Source organism: Podarcis filfolensis (genome assembly GCF_964270895.1).
Source record: "Podarcis filfolensis genome assembly, chromosome: 12".
In the NCBI taxonomy this organism is placed as follows: domain Eukaryota; kingdom Metazoa; phylum Chordata; class Lepidosauria; order Squamata; family Lacertidae; genus Podarcis; species Podarcis filfolensis.
This window is the reverse complement of record NC_139614.1, coordinates 32414997-32434090: the sequence shown is the minus strand read 5'-3', so window position 1 is coordinate 32434090 and position 19094 is coordinate 32414997. Positions and strand designations below refer to the sequence as shown.

The 19094-nt window shown below is 41.1% G+C and overlaps 1 protein-coding gene across 3 annotated transcripts in view; it reads right to left on the bottom strand.

Moving 5' to 3' along the window:
• Nucleotides 1–625: 625 nt before the first annotated feature.
• The window catches only part of LOC310745818 (uncharacterized protein), a 44432-nt gene continuing 25963 nt past the window's right edge, over nucleotides 626–19094 (bottom strand). Inside the window, exons 3-5 of one of the 3 annotated variants that reach the window (XM_083578941.1) lie at nucleotides 14382–14480; nucleotides 8364–8592; nucleotides 626–715 (exon numbers count right to left, since the gene is read on the bottom strand). In XM_083578941.1, the coding sequence (XP_083435067.1) occupies nucleotides 8429–8592; nucleotides 14382–14480 (263 nt within the window). In that variant the 3' untranslated portion in view covers nucleotides 626–715; nucleotides 8364–8428. The remainder of the gene's footprint in view (nucleotides 716–8363; nucleotides 8593–14381; nucleotides 14481–19094) is intronic. The other 2 variants (XR_014540342.1, XR_014540343.1) reach the window with 2 other exon arrangements.

The window sequence follows — 19094 nt, the reverse complement described above, 5'->3', positions numbered from 1 at the left end:
CCTTTTAGCTGAAGTTCGATTTTATCATGTTAACCAATTTTTACCTTTTATGTGTTTTATTTCATGTACACCAGCTGGGGGTGATTGTACTCAAGTGGTATATAACTTGTTTAAGCAAACAAATTTAAATAACAGGCTTGGGGCTCACCCACAAAGCAGACTCTGCCCCTACCTTCCTTACTCTGTGGTAGATGAGGACTGCATTCCGATGAACCTATGTAGGGCCATTGGCTCAAGGCAGCTTGCTGAGTTTATTTAGCAAATGGTCCCAGTGTGGCTTGAACTGTTTTGCACGTAGGCTCTCATACGAAATTAATAGAATTGATTAGCTACAGTATCTGACGGCTCAGGTTCACGCTAAGCAGGAGAAATGTATAATATTCTAAAAGTCAAAATCCTGAAATGTCACTTCACCACTCTGAGACCAAATAATCTATTCACCGCATTAAGTAGATTGTACAGTGAGCAGCATGATAAGCCGACTTCGTTGTTAGCACAGTAATGAAAGCAACAGACCATGACAAGGTTAATCCCTACCATTAGGAGTTACTCTAACACACCTTGTTGATGGTAATAAAGCCTCTGCACTGTAGTTTATTAAGCCTTTTATAAAATAAATGCTTAGCTCTCTCCCAAATGTTACAATTGCTGCTCAGTCTCTTTGCAACAGGAGGCCTTCAGGGAGTCTCGGGATCATCCAGCCCAGTCCTAAGTACTGGAAATTAAAACACAACAGTGATTTGTGCTGTTCAAAACATGGACTTTCTTCATTCCTGGGAAGTATGGTAGGGCTACTTCCACATTAGGGCCCTTAACCACTGCTGAGGCATTGCTTCCCTATAATCGGAAGGAGAATGGAAATGTCCCAGCATTTAATATAGCTGTATATTATGCCGTAACATGAGAGACTTATTGGCAAAGAACCTTCTATAATATTTATTCAGAAATAAGGCCTGTTCAGCAAAGGTTAGCCAAACCAAGATGGTTCTATATTACTTCCAGTGGCCACTGTGAGAATAGGATACTAGACTAGATGGGCCTCGGATCTGAAGCAACAGGGCTCTTATTATGCTATTTTTTAATTTGAAGCTGCCATTAATTTGAAGCAGCTACAGGAGAGCTATGAGATTCAGGTGAGGGTCAGATGCCTTGTCAATCCCAGCAGGTATATAAGAGGATGACCCGGCCTGCCCAGGCCTCCAGCCTGCCCCCAGAACGTCACACAACCATGCACCCAGGAATGAAAAGAACAGTCAAAGTGCCCATGTGGACTAACCCTAACTCTTAGTAATCTGCTCTTCCCTAGAATTTTCCTGTACTTTGTACTCTCAGTGATATCATGCTTCTAACACACATTACAGTCATACCTCGGGTTACAGACGCTTCAGGTTGCGTTTTTCGGGTTGCAGACCGCCGAAACCCAAAAGTAGCGGAACGGGTACTTCCCGCTAAATCGCGCTTTGAACATGCACAGACGTGCCGAATCGCAACCCGCACAGCCTGCCCAGCATGGAAGACTTGTGTATAGTACGCAGATCTGAAAGGGCCACAAAGGATAAACCGCCCAAAAGGTATGCTGAAGAGTTTGCTAAAACAGTCATAGCAGATACAGCTGTTCTTAGTAACTCAGAGAAGGTTTGGGAACCTTCAAGCTTCTAAGAGGTCCAAAGTTTAACCTCAGAGGATGCTGAGCCATGGTTAAATGCCATGAAGGCTGAACTTGATTCCTTAGAGAGGAACAAGACTTGGGAACTAGCTCCAGGCCTGCCCTGGCCACAAAAGGTTTACAAAGTTCAGTTATTGCAAAAGTTTTTCAGTGTTAATTTTATGCATTTTTAAAAATCACCATGGTATTTAACAATAATATCTTATATCCTTTAGAGGAGAAATTGTGAATTGTAGAATTTTAAATACCCATTATCATCCTTGGCTTCACTCAATTTTGTTTATAACACTCTTCCATTTTCTTCTAGTTGTGAGGGTGGGGGAGGGGGAGGGGCCTCACAAGTGGAGTAGCCTAGGACCTCTCTGCATCTAAATCCGGCCCTGGTTGTGAGCTACTCAGATTCACACTGCTGTAGCAGGAAGGGTTGAAACACGTCGCCTAGACATAGTTCTGTATGAATCAGCTTAAATATAGATCAGATTCTCTTAAAACATCGTGCCAAGTAGCAAGAAGCCTCTGGCTATAATAGATTTTCTGCTGATTTACACCTGCCTAAATTGAAAGTTGAATCAGGCCTTCCTCTCAAATTGTTATCTAAAAGATCTCATGAAAAATTGCCTGATAGCATATCTTCCCAGCCCAAGATGTGGTAAGATATAGCAAATACATAGAAACAAGATACTAATTTGCATAAATGCCCACCATTTCATGCAAGGCACTGTAAGCATTTCATATTCAAACCAGCAAGCAGAGGGTTGATAGTGAATGCAAGCAATTATCAAGTGTCCTCAAGGGCAGTCATGGTTTGGGTTTTCCTTGTTTAAAAACAAACAGACACGCAAAAAAACTTTCCTTTCTTGATTTAGGCTTCACTGTTTCTGCCTCGGAAATTGTTATGCAGGACTTGAGGAGCTGTTGAAAATTTCATGACATTTGTACTTGAAAGGCATAAAAGGTAACAGCATAGGTTTCCGAACATACCTTGGATTAAAACCCATTAGTGTCACAGCATACGTATGATTCATACAGGACTATATTCTAGTGCCTTGTATGATTCATGGCATACTTACTTGTGGCAACATGCAGAGCAGTTAATTACTGTTTTGCAGCAGTGTGTGTGTGTGTGTGTGACACTGATTTTTAGAAAAGGATTTAGGAGCTGTGAGACAGCCAGGTGTGTCCCCCCTTTTTTCCCTCTGAACAACGCTAATGTATCCAGAAGGAATACACTTGAAAAGTATCCATAATGAGTATTTATTTAGATGTATTTAAAACACACACACACACCATAATTTCCCTTTCTGTTTTAAAGCTGCACATGTAGGTCTGAGGCATAGCTTTTTATTATTATTCCTACAACAAGACTTCAATTGTCTGTACATTTGGAAACAATTACACTGTTTCGTGTGGTAATATTCCGAGGCTATCCCCAGTGTAATTTGAATATCCTATTGGCAGTTTGCAGGGGATTGCACTGAATAAAGGTTTGAGTCACTACAGAATGCTTGAATATTATAATGGAATATATTTATATGTCTACTGCAGATGAGGTAAATGTTTGCTGTAGTCAGTTTTATGGGACTTGAATCCCAACTGCAGACTTACCATTGATGAGTGTATCGTAAGGACTAGCCAGATACATAAGGATGTTCTACCTCCACTGTCTGAGGCAGTATGTATCTGAACAGATAAAAGGAAAAGGTAAAGGACCGTTGGACGGTTAAGTCCAGTCAAACTTGACTATGGGGTGCGGCGCTCATCTCGCTTCAGGCCAAGGGAGCCGGCGTTTGTCCTCAGCTTTCCGGGTCATGTGGCCAGCATGAATGGTGCAACAGAACACTGTGGTAAGTGCCAGCGTGCATGGAAATGCCGTTTACCTTTCCGCTGCAGCAGTACCTATTTAACTACTTGCGCTGGTATACTTTTGAACTGCTAAGTTGGCAGAAGCTGGGACAGAGCAACGGGAGCTCACCCCATCACGCTGAACTTGAACTGCAGTCGGCAAGTCCAAGAGGCTCAGTGGTTTAGACCACAGCGCTGCCCTCTCTGAATGCCAGTTGCTGGAAATCACAAGCAGGGAGAATGCTGTTGTGTGTCCTGCTTACGGACTTCCTACAGATGCTGGACTACATGATCCATTGGCATGATCCCACAAGTTCTTATGCTCTTATGAGTAGTTCACATGTCAACTGTACATGTGGCCAACTGCTTCCCCCCCCCTCTCATGTATAAGACAAGGGAGAATGCAGCATGGCGTAAACAATATTTTTTATGCAACATGGAGCAACAGTGTGCAAAATCACGTTTTGCACTCATGATGACAGACAGGTCAGATGAACCACTGATGTGCAGAATACAATCTAGCCTGAAAAAATAACTAACCCCATGTGCAGCACCTACAACAGTAGCTTTAACTTATATTAGCCCATAGATCATATGTTCAATCTTTTACAAGACCAGGAGCTACAAGAAGTTCCAAAATGTTATTACCTTGTGGTGGGGGAAATGTGGTATATGGAACCATTTACTATGATTTGGATTTTTGCTGTATTTGTAAGCAGGAAGAATCCTGGTTGTGTGTTATGGTGATGTAAACTCAGTGGCCTCCTTCAGATGTCATACTAAACTATAGCAAGATGCCCAAACATGGCCAATATGTGCAGTAGCTAAGAATTTGTTCAAAATGCAAACTCCCACTGTCCCTGATCCTAGCCAATGCACATTCATCTTCTGTACACAACATATACACATACATGTTCCAAGATATAGATTGTGTGAAATGCACCCACACATGTGCAATTTTTATAAGTGATGGGTCATCTTCACAGATGAACATGTGAAGGTTGTGAGTGATGACAGCAGGTTAAATTTTGACCCCCTTCCTATCCACTTACTGGTTGTCTGAAGAGTGCTTTTGCCTATGGTTAAGAGGTTTGTTGTGTGGAGTCCATGCATTTAAAAATGATTCTGTTGAAATTGTTGTTCCATTTTAAACATTATCCATCTTCCCAAAGTTTCAGTCGGTGATTAGTGAAGTCACAAACACACACCATCCAATAGCAATTTAACTAGATAGCATTGTAACTTCACCATCTAATTCATTCAATTAAACAAAACTTTCAAGCATTGGTTGCATCTGTCCAAAATGTCCAGTATCTCACAGTATCAAGTCCTACAGCAGGTTATGATGGGACTTTTGGAAAGCTGAAGTATAATGTTGGTGCAGTGAAAAGGCTAAACTGAGGTTCAGTTGCACAAGTTTGCTAGCTCACAGATGAGGATTGTCAATCATAGTGGTGCCCTGAGCAGTCTATTTCAAAAATGGGAAACATAAATATCTGGGTTTTAAGGGCAAAACGGAGGTGTTGAATTTTCAGAACTTGATAGGAAATGCATTTTAAGTGCTCAGCCTCTTACTCAGCAAAGTAAACAGCTAGCAGATGTCACTCTTTCCAGGTGGTCTAACATCTAGCAATTAGCCAAACCCCCTTTCCCCTTTTAATATAAAGCTGATACTCAGAAACTACATACAGATGTGACCTCATGCAAAAGTAAAGGCCTGACTATTCAGATTTAGACAAGAGGCCACCAGTTGAGTTGCTGGTGTTGCCATCTTGAAATATACAGGTCAAAGGAGTCGTATAGCATAGGGGGCTGCCTTATACAAGGTCAGTTGACCATGCATTTAGCCTAATATTGATTGCTCACCTGTCCAGTAATGGTCTTCCATATGAAACACCTGCTTTACATGCAGAAGGCCACAGGAACAATCTTGGGCATCTCCAGACAGTGTGGGGAAAGACATCTTTTTGAAATGGGGGGTCACCATCAGTCAGTGTAGACCAGGAATGAGAAAACTGTAGCCCTCCAGATGTTGGTGGACCTTGGCTCCCATCAGTCCCAGCAATCTTGGTCAAGGAAGCTCACAGTTCTAGTCCAAAGGCTCCCCATTGCTGGTATAAACAATACTGAGCTAGATGAATTGGTATTATCAAAAAATATGTCCCTATTACATATTATTTTAACTGGAAAAGCCAGTGGTTGAACTTAGGACCTTCTGCCTGCACATCATGTTCTTTGCCACTGATTTTTGGCCCCTCCCCATTAACAAGTCCAGCTATCCCATGTTACTAACTGAGGGAGGAAAGAACAGCTGAACAGCAGAAAACTTCTAAAGATGTGGCCTTTACCCCAGAGATTTAGTTTAGACAATTTCATGCTTCGAAAACATTCATCACATGTTGGAAGCAAGATGGCAACTGAAACAAAAGTCATTTTCCATGTAAGATCAGTCTCAGAAAATTGGTAAACAAGAGACTTTTTTGCAGAAAGCTTCCATGTACTTAACTCACAGTACTGGGTTTCCAAGTTAGAATCTTTCCATGCTAAAATCTTCCTAGTTATAATCCAACACTCATGGCTATGCTACACTGCAGAGCAGCCACTACACTGTACTGGCACAGGATAAGCTGGCATTACCTGAAACTTAGTTGCTTATTTTTATCTAGGAAATCCTTGCTCCACAGTTCATTTTTGGAACATGTATTTCTCAAGGCTGAAATACTTGTTTTTATCAGCTGTTGGAATTTACTCCCTTCCTTCCTTCAGTTTCACAGCAAGTCTTGCCTGAGGCAGCTCGTGTAGCTGACTCTTCCAGTTACCTTCTGACTTTGTCCTGGCACTATCAGCCCAAGATTTATGATTAATGGGTATCTGGAAACATAAAAATAAGAAAAATGTCCCCCTCCCCATATATCATTTCATCATCTTGTATCAAGACAAACTTGTTAGTTGTAACCTGTCCATCCCCAAAGCGCCAGCCTGACAACAAAATACTATTCCCCCCCTTTAACAATAAATTATCTACTTCTAATTTCAGTCAAGCATCCACAATGATGCTATTGCCAGATCTTCCAGAAGTCTGCACTCAGGATCAAACCACACATTACGTTAATGTGATTTCTGTGAAATAAATTGAAGGTGCCCTGTTTCATAACTTAGATATCCACCCCAAGCATGTAGGGGCACATGGGAAACAGGGTTTAGCACATACCCCCAATCTCACAGTCCCAATGAGAATTGCCTGTGAAGTTGTTCTTTGGTTCCATGGAACAGGAACATAAGGAGAACCCTACTTGATCATGGCAAAGTCCAGCATTCTCTTCTCACATTGACCACCAGATGCCTCCAGGAAGCCCACAAGCAGGACCTGAATGTAACAGCTCCCTCCCCACTTGTGGATCCCAGCAACTGGTTTCAGAAGCAATGTCATGGCTCCTGTAGAACCATCCAGGACCTATAGCAAGTTCTGTCACAGAAGGAAAGGGATTCATAGGTCAGAGGTGAGGAGAACCCAAGCAAGGTGTTGCCAACCCTTTGTTGTTGGACATCGCAGAGGAAGAGGGGGAACTACACCCCAGCTATGAAACTGAGCAAATTATCCAGACTTCAATATTTGATGGAGAATGAAACATACATTTTTAAAAGTTTTTTTTATAAGGCTGAAAACCACACCTAAATGTGGGAAAATATTAGTTGTAATTGTGTTACAAGTTTGAGGGCATGGGCTGTATGCTGAGACTGTTCAAATTCCTGGATCCAGCAAATGTTAAAATCTAAGCAAGGATTAAAATTCCTGAAATAGCCAGGCTAGGTTCTTGGTGAAATAATGGCCTAAATATGGGTTGTTGAGGTAACAAAGCAAGTAGCTCTGTGCCGGAAAACAAACGTGTGGGTCCCAATCCCTCAAATGGCTGGTACTTAGAAAGTCAAGGACCAGAGTTGACAGTTGTTTGAGCTAGAAACTAAAAGCTGGAAGCAGGCTGAGAAGCCAGTGAGATAGTGCAATGCCTGATTTCTGTTAGAATCCAAGACTGTGGCTATGGAAGAAGCAAGACTCTCTTGAGGAGTTAATGCTGGGAACCCCTCTATGGTAGGGTGTGTGTGTGTGTGTGTGTGTGTGTGTGTGTGTGTGTGTGTGTGTAAATAAACCAAATAGAATTGTGTCCACTGTACCCCATTCCGAAGGAAGCATGAACCCTGTGTAAGTGCCTAGAACCCCTGAAATCTCACACTGCTTGGAGATTTGGATGGCGTGCAACAATAGTGAAAAAGTGGCAACCAAGAAACATTCACTTAGTTCTGCCACATTTTAAAATTATAATGAACTTGTCATATACTAGGCACACCAACCCATGCGGAGGCATCTTGTTCCATTTTTCAAAAATCCAATAGCTCAAAATCTATTGCAAATGTCTCACGGCTTTGTCTCCTATATAAAATGAAATATGTATCACAAAATAGAACATATGATGCTTCAAGACTCATTCTCTTGCATAACCCTCCTTTGCCACCATAAATGGTTATCAATTCCCTTTCAAGACAGGAGCTTCTTCAGGGCAAATGTCAATGATTCAGAAAGACTGTGCTAGAAATACTGGAAGGTTGACATGACAGGTTCTTAATCCCATCACTTCATATAACTTCCAGTGATCTCAGTGGAGGTGCGGCCATTGATCAGTTGGAAATTGTTTGATCCAGGAACAGAGCCAAGTCAAATGAACCCCGTGAACAGGCTGTGTGGAGGCGCTGGGAAGAAGGCTGAGTTTAAAGGGCACAAAAATTATGGAATACCTTCCCTAGTGAGGCCCACCATGTGTTGTCTTTGTTGACCTTTTGAAGTTTAATTAAAACTCACCTGTTCTGCTAGGCAGTTGAGAAGATCAGCAGAGGTCTAAGATTTCAATGTTGTTGCAGTTGTGTTTAGTATTGCTGCAGTTGTCTAGTAGTTTTATTGCATTGTTCTTGGGATATTTTACTCTCCCTCTCTTTCTTTAGGGACAATTGAGTCATGAAGCCAGATTTGGTGACACAGTCTAGGTTCCAATAAAAGTTTAGCATTTGTACAGTAATTACCAGCATAAAGCCTATGGAGGGAAGAGAAATCAAAAGTATGTAATTAACATTACAATGTTTCATTAACACACAATAATTCCTCTGCAGGTCATACAATTCACATGCATATTTTTATTAAATTGCACACAATTTTTTAATATGTATCTGACCCTCGTCCTCCTGCATGCTTTGAAGATAGAAAGCCAGTGGTATAGCCTATAAGTTTAAAGACATTTAGAAAGAATTGTGGAGTTAAAAGGTACTTTTGATGTTTGTTCTTTCTTTTCTATCACAAGGGCATTCAATACAGCAAAGGAACGTAAGTAGAAAACATTAAGGCTGAAGAAATTTCCATGGCAATCATTCTCATTTAACCCTTTCCAATCATTTAATATAAAGGGCTGGTAGACAGCTATTTGTTTATTAAGAATATAAAAGCAGCAATATGAATTTCCCCATCTCATTGCCAACAGATTCTCTGTGTGATGCTCTGGTTCATTTTAATGAGGATTATATCATACTCCGAGAATAGGTCTCTTCAGCTGTTAACTAGATAGAGCCAGATGTATGCTATTGCCTTCCACAGTCCTTGCTAGTGTTTCTGATCAAAGAGGAGAGCAATTAACACTGCCAAGCCTCCCAAGCTCTTTTGTCCAAATGACCTTTTCATAATAAATGTCCTTGCTCCCAATGATTCATGCAACTAGTCTGTAAGAGTTGTCCATGGAAATAACAGAATAGACTGTTCAGGAATGACTTGGGACATGGGCTCTGATCATCAGTGGAGCCTCCAGGTTTGGAGAGAGACTTCTTTGGGCAAGATTCATGTAACACCCTCTGCCTCAATAGGGAAGGTCCACAGCTCAGTGGCAGAGCATCTTCACTATATTCAGAAGGTCCCAGGTTCAATCTCTGGTATCTCCAGGTAGGACTGGGAATGTCCTGTGTCTACCAATCAGTGTAGACAATACTAAGTTACAATGGTGTATATATATCTATATTTCTTTCTATCTTTCTACCTTTCTATCTTTCTATCTATCATCATCATCTATCTATCTATCTATCTCAAATGTCATCTTAAAAAGCAGAGACATCACCTTGCCAAGAAAAATCCATATAGTTAAAGCTATGGTTTTCCCAGTAGTGATGTATGGAAGTGAGAGCTGGACCATAAAGAAGGCTGATCACCGAAGAATTGATGCAGATACCAGCTCTGAGACTGTTTTCTGTTTGTAAGTGCTGCTAACTCATTATTTTAAGCACTGTATTTGCTCTATGGACATTGTATTCTGCCTAGTTTAAACTTAACTTAAGAAAATCCGCAAACAGCCATCCCGAACAATCTCTGTGTGCATGTACTGTGTAATCGAGTTAAGCTTTCCAAAGCTTTAGGAACACTATCAGTTCCTCGTAATGATAATTTTATTTTTTTAAAAAATATCAGCAGCAGAGATTCAAAACCTTTGTTAAACCCTTGGTAAACACATGCACAAGGATTGACCGCCAAATACAATGTTATAGCAGCCCCAGTATGTACAGCGAACCTCCTTCACCATCGGTAATGCAGTCATTGAAAAGTTAACATCTGTGGCTTAATTATTATTTGAATTTTAATGAACAAGATGAAGTAAATCACTCAGCTTAGCTGCTCGCTTTTTGAAGCAGACTGAGTTCCTGGAAGATAAGAGTGAGATTGTGCTTGTTCAACAGCTTGGCAATACTTGAAGGGGGAGAGTAAAATACAGGTTTGATGGAATTTAGAACAATTCTACTGCTAATAAAAAAAAAATGGGGGATAGTCGTAATTCCTGAATATGAGTTTCAGGCTTAATGAGTTTAGTTTAGTTTTTGCAATGAAGCTTTAATGCAGTTAGACAAAATACCTGGCTATGTGCACATGGCCAAAATCAGCTCCCGAGAAACTAAACATAGAGCTAATGTAAACTATTTCTGTGCTCTATGCATTCCTTAAAAACTCAACAATCACTTAGCTAGCTGGCAGAATATGTGGAAGCAGGGAATATGTACGTTGAATGCTAATCCTATAAATCAAGGATGAGGATCCTGTGGCCATGCAGATGTGGGACTAGAACTTTCATCTTTCATGACTAGCAGGTATGCTGGCTGGGGTTGGTTGGGAGATGGAATCAATTAACATCTGGAGGACCACATCCCTGCTGTAGGAGATGCTGAGCAAGCACCTTTCAGGCTCTGATCTTTGCTGCTACAGCTCCTGAACACACCACCACCACTGAAACCCTGGGCCAGATATTTTTGATACTGCAGCTTAGAAGTGGCAAGAGCGGTTGTTAAAAATGGAGGGAAGCAGTGCAAGGATGAATGTGGGAAGCAGAGAGCCAGGTCAGATGCAGAGCCCAGAAAAGGAAAGGGTGTGAGGGGGAATCACATTGTGGACTCACTCACAATGACCCTTCCCTCAGGAGCAAAGCCTAACCTGCAAGGTGAACAAACTGCACAATAATAATAATATATTTACTGTATTGTCATTGTACAACCTGTGTACAATTAAATTAAACGAGCCTCCCCACCCCCCGCTCAAACACTCAATCTCTTTTCGAACAACACACCACCTTGCAAGTCAATTTCACCATGTTATTTTTCATTCAACAGCCTAACAGCCCATGGATAGAAGCTATTTTTTAGCCTGTTGGTAAGGCTGACTATACTTCTATATCTCCTGCCCGAGGGATTAAATTGGCCACAACCTTATTGATTCCAGGTTGGCTTTGGATCAGGCATTGGGTCTACAGTACATCTCTTTCAGCCCCCTGGTGGAGGGATGATGCATGACAGGATCAAGCATAGTATTAATGGGTCATCCTCCCAACCAGCTGAAGGAAGCTGTATGGCCCGTCTGCCATACAGCTTGGCTTCTAGACAGAGATTTCCATCTAGACCCCTCTAGCAGGGTGCCCTGATATTACACTATTCAGAGGTGGGGTGATTCCACCCAATGCCTCATCCATCAAAGTTGTGACCATTGCTATGGGGGAAGGCAAAACCTGCAAATGAGGCCAATCTGTTTTCAGGCAAGTTCCTTCCCAACTCTGAATACAGCAACCATTATAGAACGACAGCAAAGCCGACAACGCAAAGACCTAGGAAGGAAAAGGTTAGCATACAAAACTCAAATGGGGTGGGAAGGGAGGGATGTTATTTGGCCGAATGCAGTCCCTGGGGTCAGACGCATCTGACTTTTATGTACTGGGGGTGGGGAGAAGCAGAGTGAAACCTGATCTGCTCCTCTCCGCGGCCCCACCCAACCACTATGGCTGAATTGGCCCAATATTCAAATAGTTTGGTGGTAGGAAAACCCATGGATCCAAGCAACTGTCCTGGGGATTCCCCAACTGCTGGCCACATAGACTCAGCGTGGCTCCTATGGGATCCTGCTGTGAGGGCCCGCAACAGCCATTCACCCCATACTGGGTAAACAGCCATTTAGGCATATCTGAACTATTGGCCCCTTTTGTTTAATACGACTAGCAGAAAACCTCCAGAGCCACAGACAGAGGTTTCTTCCATCAGCTACTATCGGGCTGTCTTAAGTGGAAATGTCAGGGACTGAATTTAGAGCTTTTCTGCATACAAAGCATGTACTCTGCCACTGATCTATGCCCTATCTCTTGACTTGGTGAGGTGAAGTAAAGGCCATGTTTAGAAGCTTGGCGGCTATACAGAGGAATTTCCCATCCTGCATTCATCACCCAATTGCCATGATTGCCATGTGCTCAGGGAATACATATTGGTCCAGACCAGCTCGTGTACTGTGACCATGCACTTCTTTTCATCATGTGAATGTTCCCTTTGAGCATGGCCTGCATATGAAAATAACTCAGTTACAGCATACAAAGGTTCACCAACAAAGAATTCCTTCTAATCCCGCTGAGCCAAAAAATATAGTTGGGGAAACTCATAATTTCTGCCAGCTTTCCTTCCTTCCTTTTTGTTTTTGTTGGAGCTTTGATCCTTCTGGCTATCTAAATTTCACACAGAATACATTAGATATCTTTTTGTTTGTTTCAAATATCTTTGAAGGAATTGGTACTATGCTGGAACAACTTGCCAATAATATCAAGCAAGCAAGCAAAATAAAAGATAAGAAAGAGATGGCGAAGTTGGCAGGTACCTGGGTAGTAAATGGATTGCTGATGTGGCACATATTTAAGACAAAAATGTTGACTTATGCCGCAGAAAATAGAATAAGGTACAATTAGAAAATATTTCAGGAATTTCTTCTTTATATATGCCAGACACCTCCAGATGTTTTGGGACTACAGTTCCCATCATCCCTGACCACTGGTCCTGTAGCTAGGAATGATGGGAGTTGTAGTGCCAAAACATCTGGAGGGCCGAGTTTGGGGATGCCTGATATATGCTAAGCCTGAGTTTGAAGGGGTGTCGCCTTCACCTATGTGGGTTGTCTTCCCTTTGTCACACAGAAGCAGACATCTAAAACAGCAATTACAGTATAAGCAACAGTCAGCTCTTTGCAAAGGGAGGACAAAACACCCAGTCTTCCCTTCAGGCATCCCCAAACTCAGCCCCCCAGATGTTTTGGAACTACAATTCCCATCATCCCTGATCACTGGTCCTGTTAGCTAGGGATGATAGGAGTTGTAGTCCCAAAACATCTGGAGGGCCGAGTTTGGGGGTGCCTGCTCTACACAGAGTAGAAGGCAGAAGGATTAGCAAGCTGAACCCATATTCTAATCCTAAAATTACCACATAACAATCAGGATGTCAGGGTGCTGTTGACGGCTACTGGCTGCCTGCCCAGTAAAGCAGAGAGACAGAGAAAAAGCGAGCTTTTCAGTTCCTTTTTATTATTAGAATTTCCAGGACAAAATTCCTTCCACACTGTTCATTATCCGATGTTGCCTCGAGTGAAGCTCCATCTCCCCTTCTCTGTACTTCCCTATTCATCACAGTCCTCCTCCCTCTGACAGCGGCTACTAAGTGCCACCCACCTTTGAGCCCTCTTCTCTGCTATTCACAACAAGGGAACGGGTTCTGGGGAACTCTCCAGCGACAGTGTGTCAGCCATCCGCTGCTCAGGCTCTGTCTGTTCAATGCTACCTGGTTCTTGCTCCTCATCTTCCATTATTTCCCAACTTCTTCCCTCTTCTTCTGGGGTGTGACCTGTGCCAAACCCCTCCTCTAGATACTATCTGCCCCTTCCTTCTATCTGGAAGTATCCTGGGGAGGAATGACCTCCACCATTCCTCTTTATCTGCTCAGTCCCTGACATCAGAATGTGTAAGAGCTTTTAAGGTTCAGGAGACGTATTCAAAGACACCTTCCCATGTATTTCCTTAAGTTGAGTACCTCTTTCATTATTTACTTTAAAGTTCCTTCCTTCTCCCCCCCCCCCAATGTATGCATAGTTAGCTATTTGTATTTATTAATTTTATGAACATTTAATAGCAATTAAGGTAAAGGGACCCCTGACCATTAGGTCCAGTCATGACCGACTCTGGGATTGTGGCGCTCATCTCACTTTATTGGCCAAGGGAGCCAGCGTACAGTTTCCGGGTCATGTGGCCAGCATGACTAAGCCACTTCTGGCGAACCAGAGCAGCACACGGAAACGCCGTTTACCTTTCCGCTGGAGCGGTACCTATTTATCTACTTGCACTTTGATGTGCTTTCGAACTGCTAGGTTGGCAGGAGCAGGGACCGAGCAACGGGAGCTCACCCCGTCGCGGGGATTCGAACCGCTGACCTTCTGATCAGCAAGTCCTAGGCTCTGTGGTTTAACCCACAGCGCCATCCGCGTCCCTTAATAGCAATTACCCACTGTTATAATCAGTATAGATGCAAGTGCCTCCTCTGCTCTGTTGTCTTAAACCATCCTGCAGTCTCTCCCAAGCCTTGACTTTAAGAACAGCAGAAGCAGCTGGAAAGGGAAAAGAGGAGTTCAGGGTTTTATTAATTTCTAATTATGATTGTGTGTCTTTGTTTTTCAGCTTGATCCTTTTACATGGTTTTGTATGTGTTGTGGTATTTTATGCATTGTGACTTGCTGTTATTTTAATTGATTACAGTATAGTAATTATTTATTGTAATTGTTAAGATTGAGTTTCTGTTTAATTATTATTTGCTCTTATTTTGAGAGTTAATTTTATTGTGTACTATTATATTCAAATGGATTACTGAGTATTACTTTATTTGATATATGTTGTTTCTTTTAAAGTTATGTTTTTATTGTGACTTTTTTGTATTGGATCAGATTGTTATAAGCTGTGTTTGATCTTTGTTGCATACTTTGTTGTATCTTCAGCTTGTAAACTGCCTTGTGTATAGTAATAGAGAAAGGCGGTATACAAATTAAAAGTGAAATGAAATGTTCTCTGTTATAGGGCTGGTCAGAAGTCATGTTGCAATAGGAGGCATTTCAACTCATAAAGAGTCTGCTTTCCATTTCTTTTCTCATATTGAAATTCACAAAATCCCTTTAAATCTTTTTGTTTTTCTAATGTTTCTGGGGTGTCGTGTTTTAAAGGTAACATTCTAGGTCTTTACCTTGGCAGCCTCCTATATATTTGCTTGATTGTTTAAATTTATATTCAAACCTTGGTCCAAAGCAGCCCCTCAGATGTTAAATTCATCTGAATGTCAGGTGTCAAATACTATGAAATACTGAATATAAAAACTACTAAATACAGTCAAATATTAACAGCCAAATATCAGATACTGAAATCATTGCATAGCAAATAATTTTCATTTATTTAAAATACCCTGTGTCTCAATAATTTTGATTATAATTCTGATTAGTTTCAACCAATTTCCCAATCTTCAGTTTACTGCTATAGTAAATTGAACATGCAGAATTATGTTTTCTGCAGAGAACACTTCTTTTCCTGAATATTAATCATCAATGAGATTTTGTCTTTTTAATAAAAAGAAATCCCTTCCTTAGTAATGTTTAAAGTGCATTGCTCTTGCAGAACTCTATGATTCCACAGAATGGCCACAAAGGTTTATAAAAAGTGCAAAATATAAATATTTGGGTTTCAATATTTTGATTTCCTGTTCAATTTCAATGTAGCTGTGAACCAAACCATCTACAGTCAAAGAGAAAACAGAACTGGAGTTTGCTGATATTACAGTGTGCCAGGAACAGAAGCTGTTATTGCACGTCTGAAGAATTTTTATATCCCTCTGATAGTTTGTACACCATCTGAATTTTATTAAATTCTCTTTGACCAACCTAGAGCCAAGGTTGGCTTATATATGCAGAGAATCTCAGTGCTAATAAAATAGCTTTTAATGAGGCACAGATGAAAATCAAATGATTGCATAGAGACCTGAAAGACATTTTGGCAAAGTATTTATTATTAACATTGATTGGCAAAATAACTAAGATTTGAGCTAAAAAATTGCAGTCTGCAGTATCTCCAGGTTGCAGTCAGAATATTGACTGACTGTCTTGTGTCAAGGCATTCATAACCCAAGCCTCAGTATTCAGTCTCCTGTATCATGCCATAACTCTAAGCCAAGAGTAACATCCTGGCTCAGTTCTCTGTGCAAAACACAGTAGGAGGTCAGCATTAAAAGTGTATGATGAATTTGGCTTTATGTATAATGTCACACTAGTAAAAATTTAGTATTTGGGGGGCTTATTAAACAGTGAGTGTATCACAAGCCAGACACATATATCATCTAATTCAGTTCTCAACATTTCAGAGTTGTGTCTCCCTGTTGCAGAAAAGAAAATACTACTTCATAACAGTTACACTTATAACTAAATACTTTTCCAAACTGAATTTTAAGGTGTGCACATAAGTCTGGTTTCAGTAGGAAATTGTCAGAACCAATGTAGAATTAAACTTGATTTTTAAAACCATGAAGTACATTCAGAAGGCAACTTTAAAAGTCATAGGTCAACAAAATGCATAAATTGCCTTGAGGTGGTGGTTTTGAAGGCATTAATAAATTAATAGTGGTGGTAATGTTGCCCTTATTTGAAATGAATTTGTCCAGCTCTGCTCACTACTCTGAGCAAATCACACAGGGCTGATTCATATCTCTACCCAACCAAAGGTCTGGTCTCTGTCTCACCACACACACAAAAACAACACATGAAATGAGGACTTAATGTGCAATTTGTGTGACTGTTCCCCTCTCAGCAAAGGAGAGAAAGATCAGGCCTATGTACATATGGTAGCATTTTACTTTATATCAGGTGTGGAGAAACTTTGACCTTCCAGATATTGCTAAACTACAACTGCTATAATCAAGGCTTGTTGGGACTACTGGGAGTTGTCAAAGGTTTCCCACCCCTGCTTTGTATATATGCTAAAGTATCACTCCTCCACTGTGCAAAAAAGGATCAATGGTCTGTGTGTGTGTGTGAGAGAGAGAGATTTGTGGATCACTACCTCATCCAACAAATGTGCTTTAGTTCTGCAGCGTAAACATGTCATAGCTCAGAGGGATCTCTTATTGGCTACCTCCAAAAAGTGGCCTTTACAGTTTGCCAGTCTGCTGCCTATCTTCCTCTTTAATGGCTACACACCTCCTTAAATATGATTGGATTCAGGGGGAGATTGAACAGTGGTACACTATCTGCTTTGAGCATAGGAGTTCCTAGGTTCAATTTCCAGGTAGGGTGAGAATGTCCAATGTCTAAAACTATAGAGAGCTGCTGCTCTGTGTGGACAGCACTGAACTAGATGGAAGAAGGTAGCTTCCTAGGTTCCTAATACTTTCAATTTTTTGGGGGGGTGAGTATCTTACCCAGTGGAAACATAAACACTTTTAAAATATGGATTTAATTAGAATGGACTTTTTTACTTGGTGTGTGTATGCTGCCATGATACTAAACTAAGTTTGTAGTTTCCCATTAGGTATGGGTGAAATAAGTCCAAAATCATCATGGAATGGTTTCAGAGATTTGCAGAAGACAAAAAAATAAAAATAAAAATGACCTTTACAACTGTCATTGGAACATTTTTTTTTTCTTAAATCAGAAGAGCAAGCTCTGACTTTGCCTCTGACAAAAATCAGCAGCAGCAGTGGCTTAAGCCAATACCCTTGAGGGCCGGGATTTGTGGATGCCTCCACAATCCTGACTAAGAACAGCAGGAGGTAGAACAGAATGTAGCTGAATGGTGCCAGCAACCACCTGGTGGGCTGGACTCAGCTGCCTCACTTGGCAGAAAGATCAAGGATTGAAGAGTAGGAGGGAGACAAGAATCCATTGCAGAGAGAGGAAGGAAAATAAATGTCAGGGGTATATGCAAGGCAAAGAAACGAAAGGCAGAGTGATATTTCACGGAGCAAAACACTTTCAATAAAAAAGCTAGTGTTCTTTTCCAAGCCATGGCAACAGCAATGCAAGAACACCCCAAGCAGGATGTTCATAGCTGAAGATTCAGCCCTGACAAAGTATAGTCAGGTGAGGCAAATAGGGCTATGTCCCTGTTTCAGCAGAGCAAAGCAAACTCAACCAAGGCAAGGTGAAGCCAAGTCAAGGTTCAGGCAGGGTAGGAATTGAGGATACAGACAGCACCCTGGACAGTTCTATGGAGCATGTAGGCTGCAGCCTCATAGGAGCAAGGCTCAAATGTTGCTTCAGCAGCAGACAACTCCACCCTGAGCCTTCAACAGAGCTCCAGCTGGGTGGCTAATTCCACCTTCAATGACAGAAGCTTCTTCCATTAAAGACTATCTTGGCTGTGAGTCCTGAAAAATTTGCCCCCTGCCTTGCAGGTATTTTTTCACCTGGCCTGGGAGGGCAGAGCCTTGATTGATTCCAGCTACAAAAGCTGATGCTACATATGAGGCCAGAGACCAACTTGGCTGTCTATTAGTGTAGACCCAGGTCATTGAGCCTGAGCCACCACCTGCCATGAACCACCATTGGCAGGACTGGAAACAACAGCAGCAGTTATATTCTAGGCTTATTATCATATTTTATTCTTTTGCTAATTATGATGTTTTAAATGTGCATTTTATTTTGACTTCTTTAATAAATTTTTTTAAAGTTTACAATTTTTGTTAACATTGCTAAGTTAAATGTGCATTCTGTAGTTGACTTTTGCAATGTTTTCTTTTGAAATATTTAAGATAACATTTTAGTTTCTTGTTAACTTTGTTTATTTGAATGTATACTTTATGTTTGCCTTTTTTCAGTAATGTTTTGCTGGATTGCTTTATTTGAGGTTTTAATGTGTTGTAAACCACTCTGAGATTTATTGTTAATATAAAGCGGTATAGAAATGAAATGAATAAAAATAATTTAACAGACATTGACTCCAACATCTGCTCAAGTCCTCTGGTGTGGCAGCCTTGGGATCTGGAAATGCAAACTACATGGACTAGAGTGGTGAGGGCAAAATAGGCTCATCATGTGCCAGTGCTTCAGAGATAGTGGAGACTGGTTCTGAGAGAAATCTCCTCTGAATCCATGGCCTCATCCCATAAACATCATAAGAAGCACTGTCCTAAAGTCATATATAAGAAAGTGGAATATATGTGGGTTGAGGGGTTATTAGCAATATCTAAA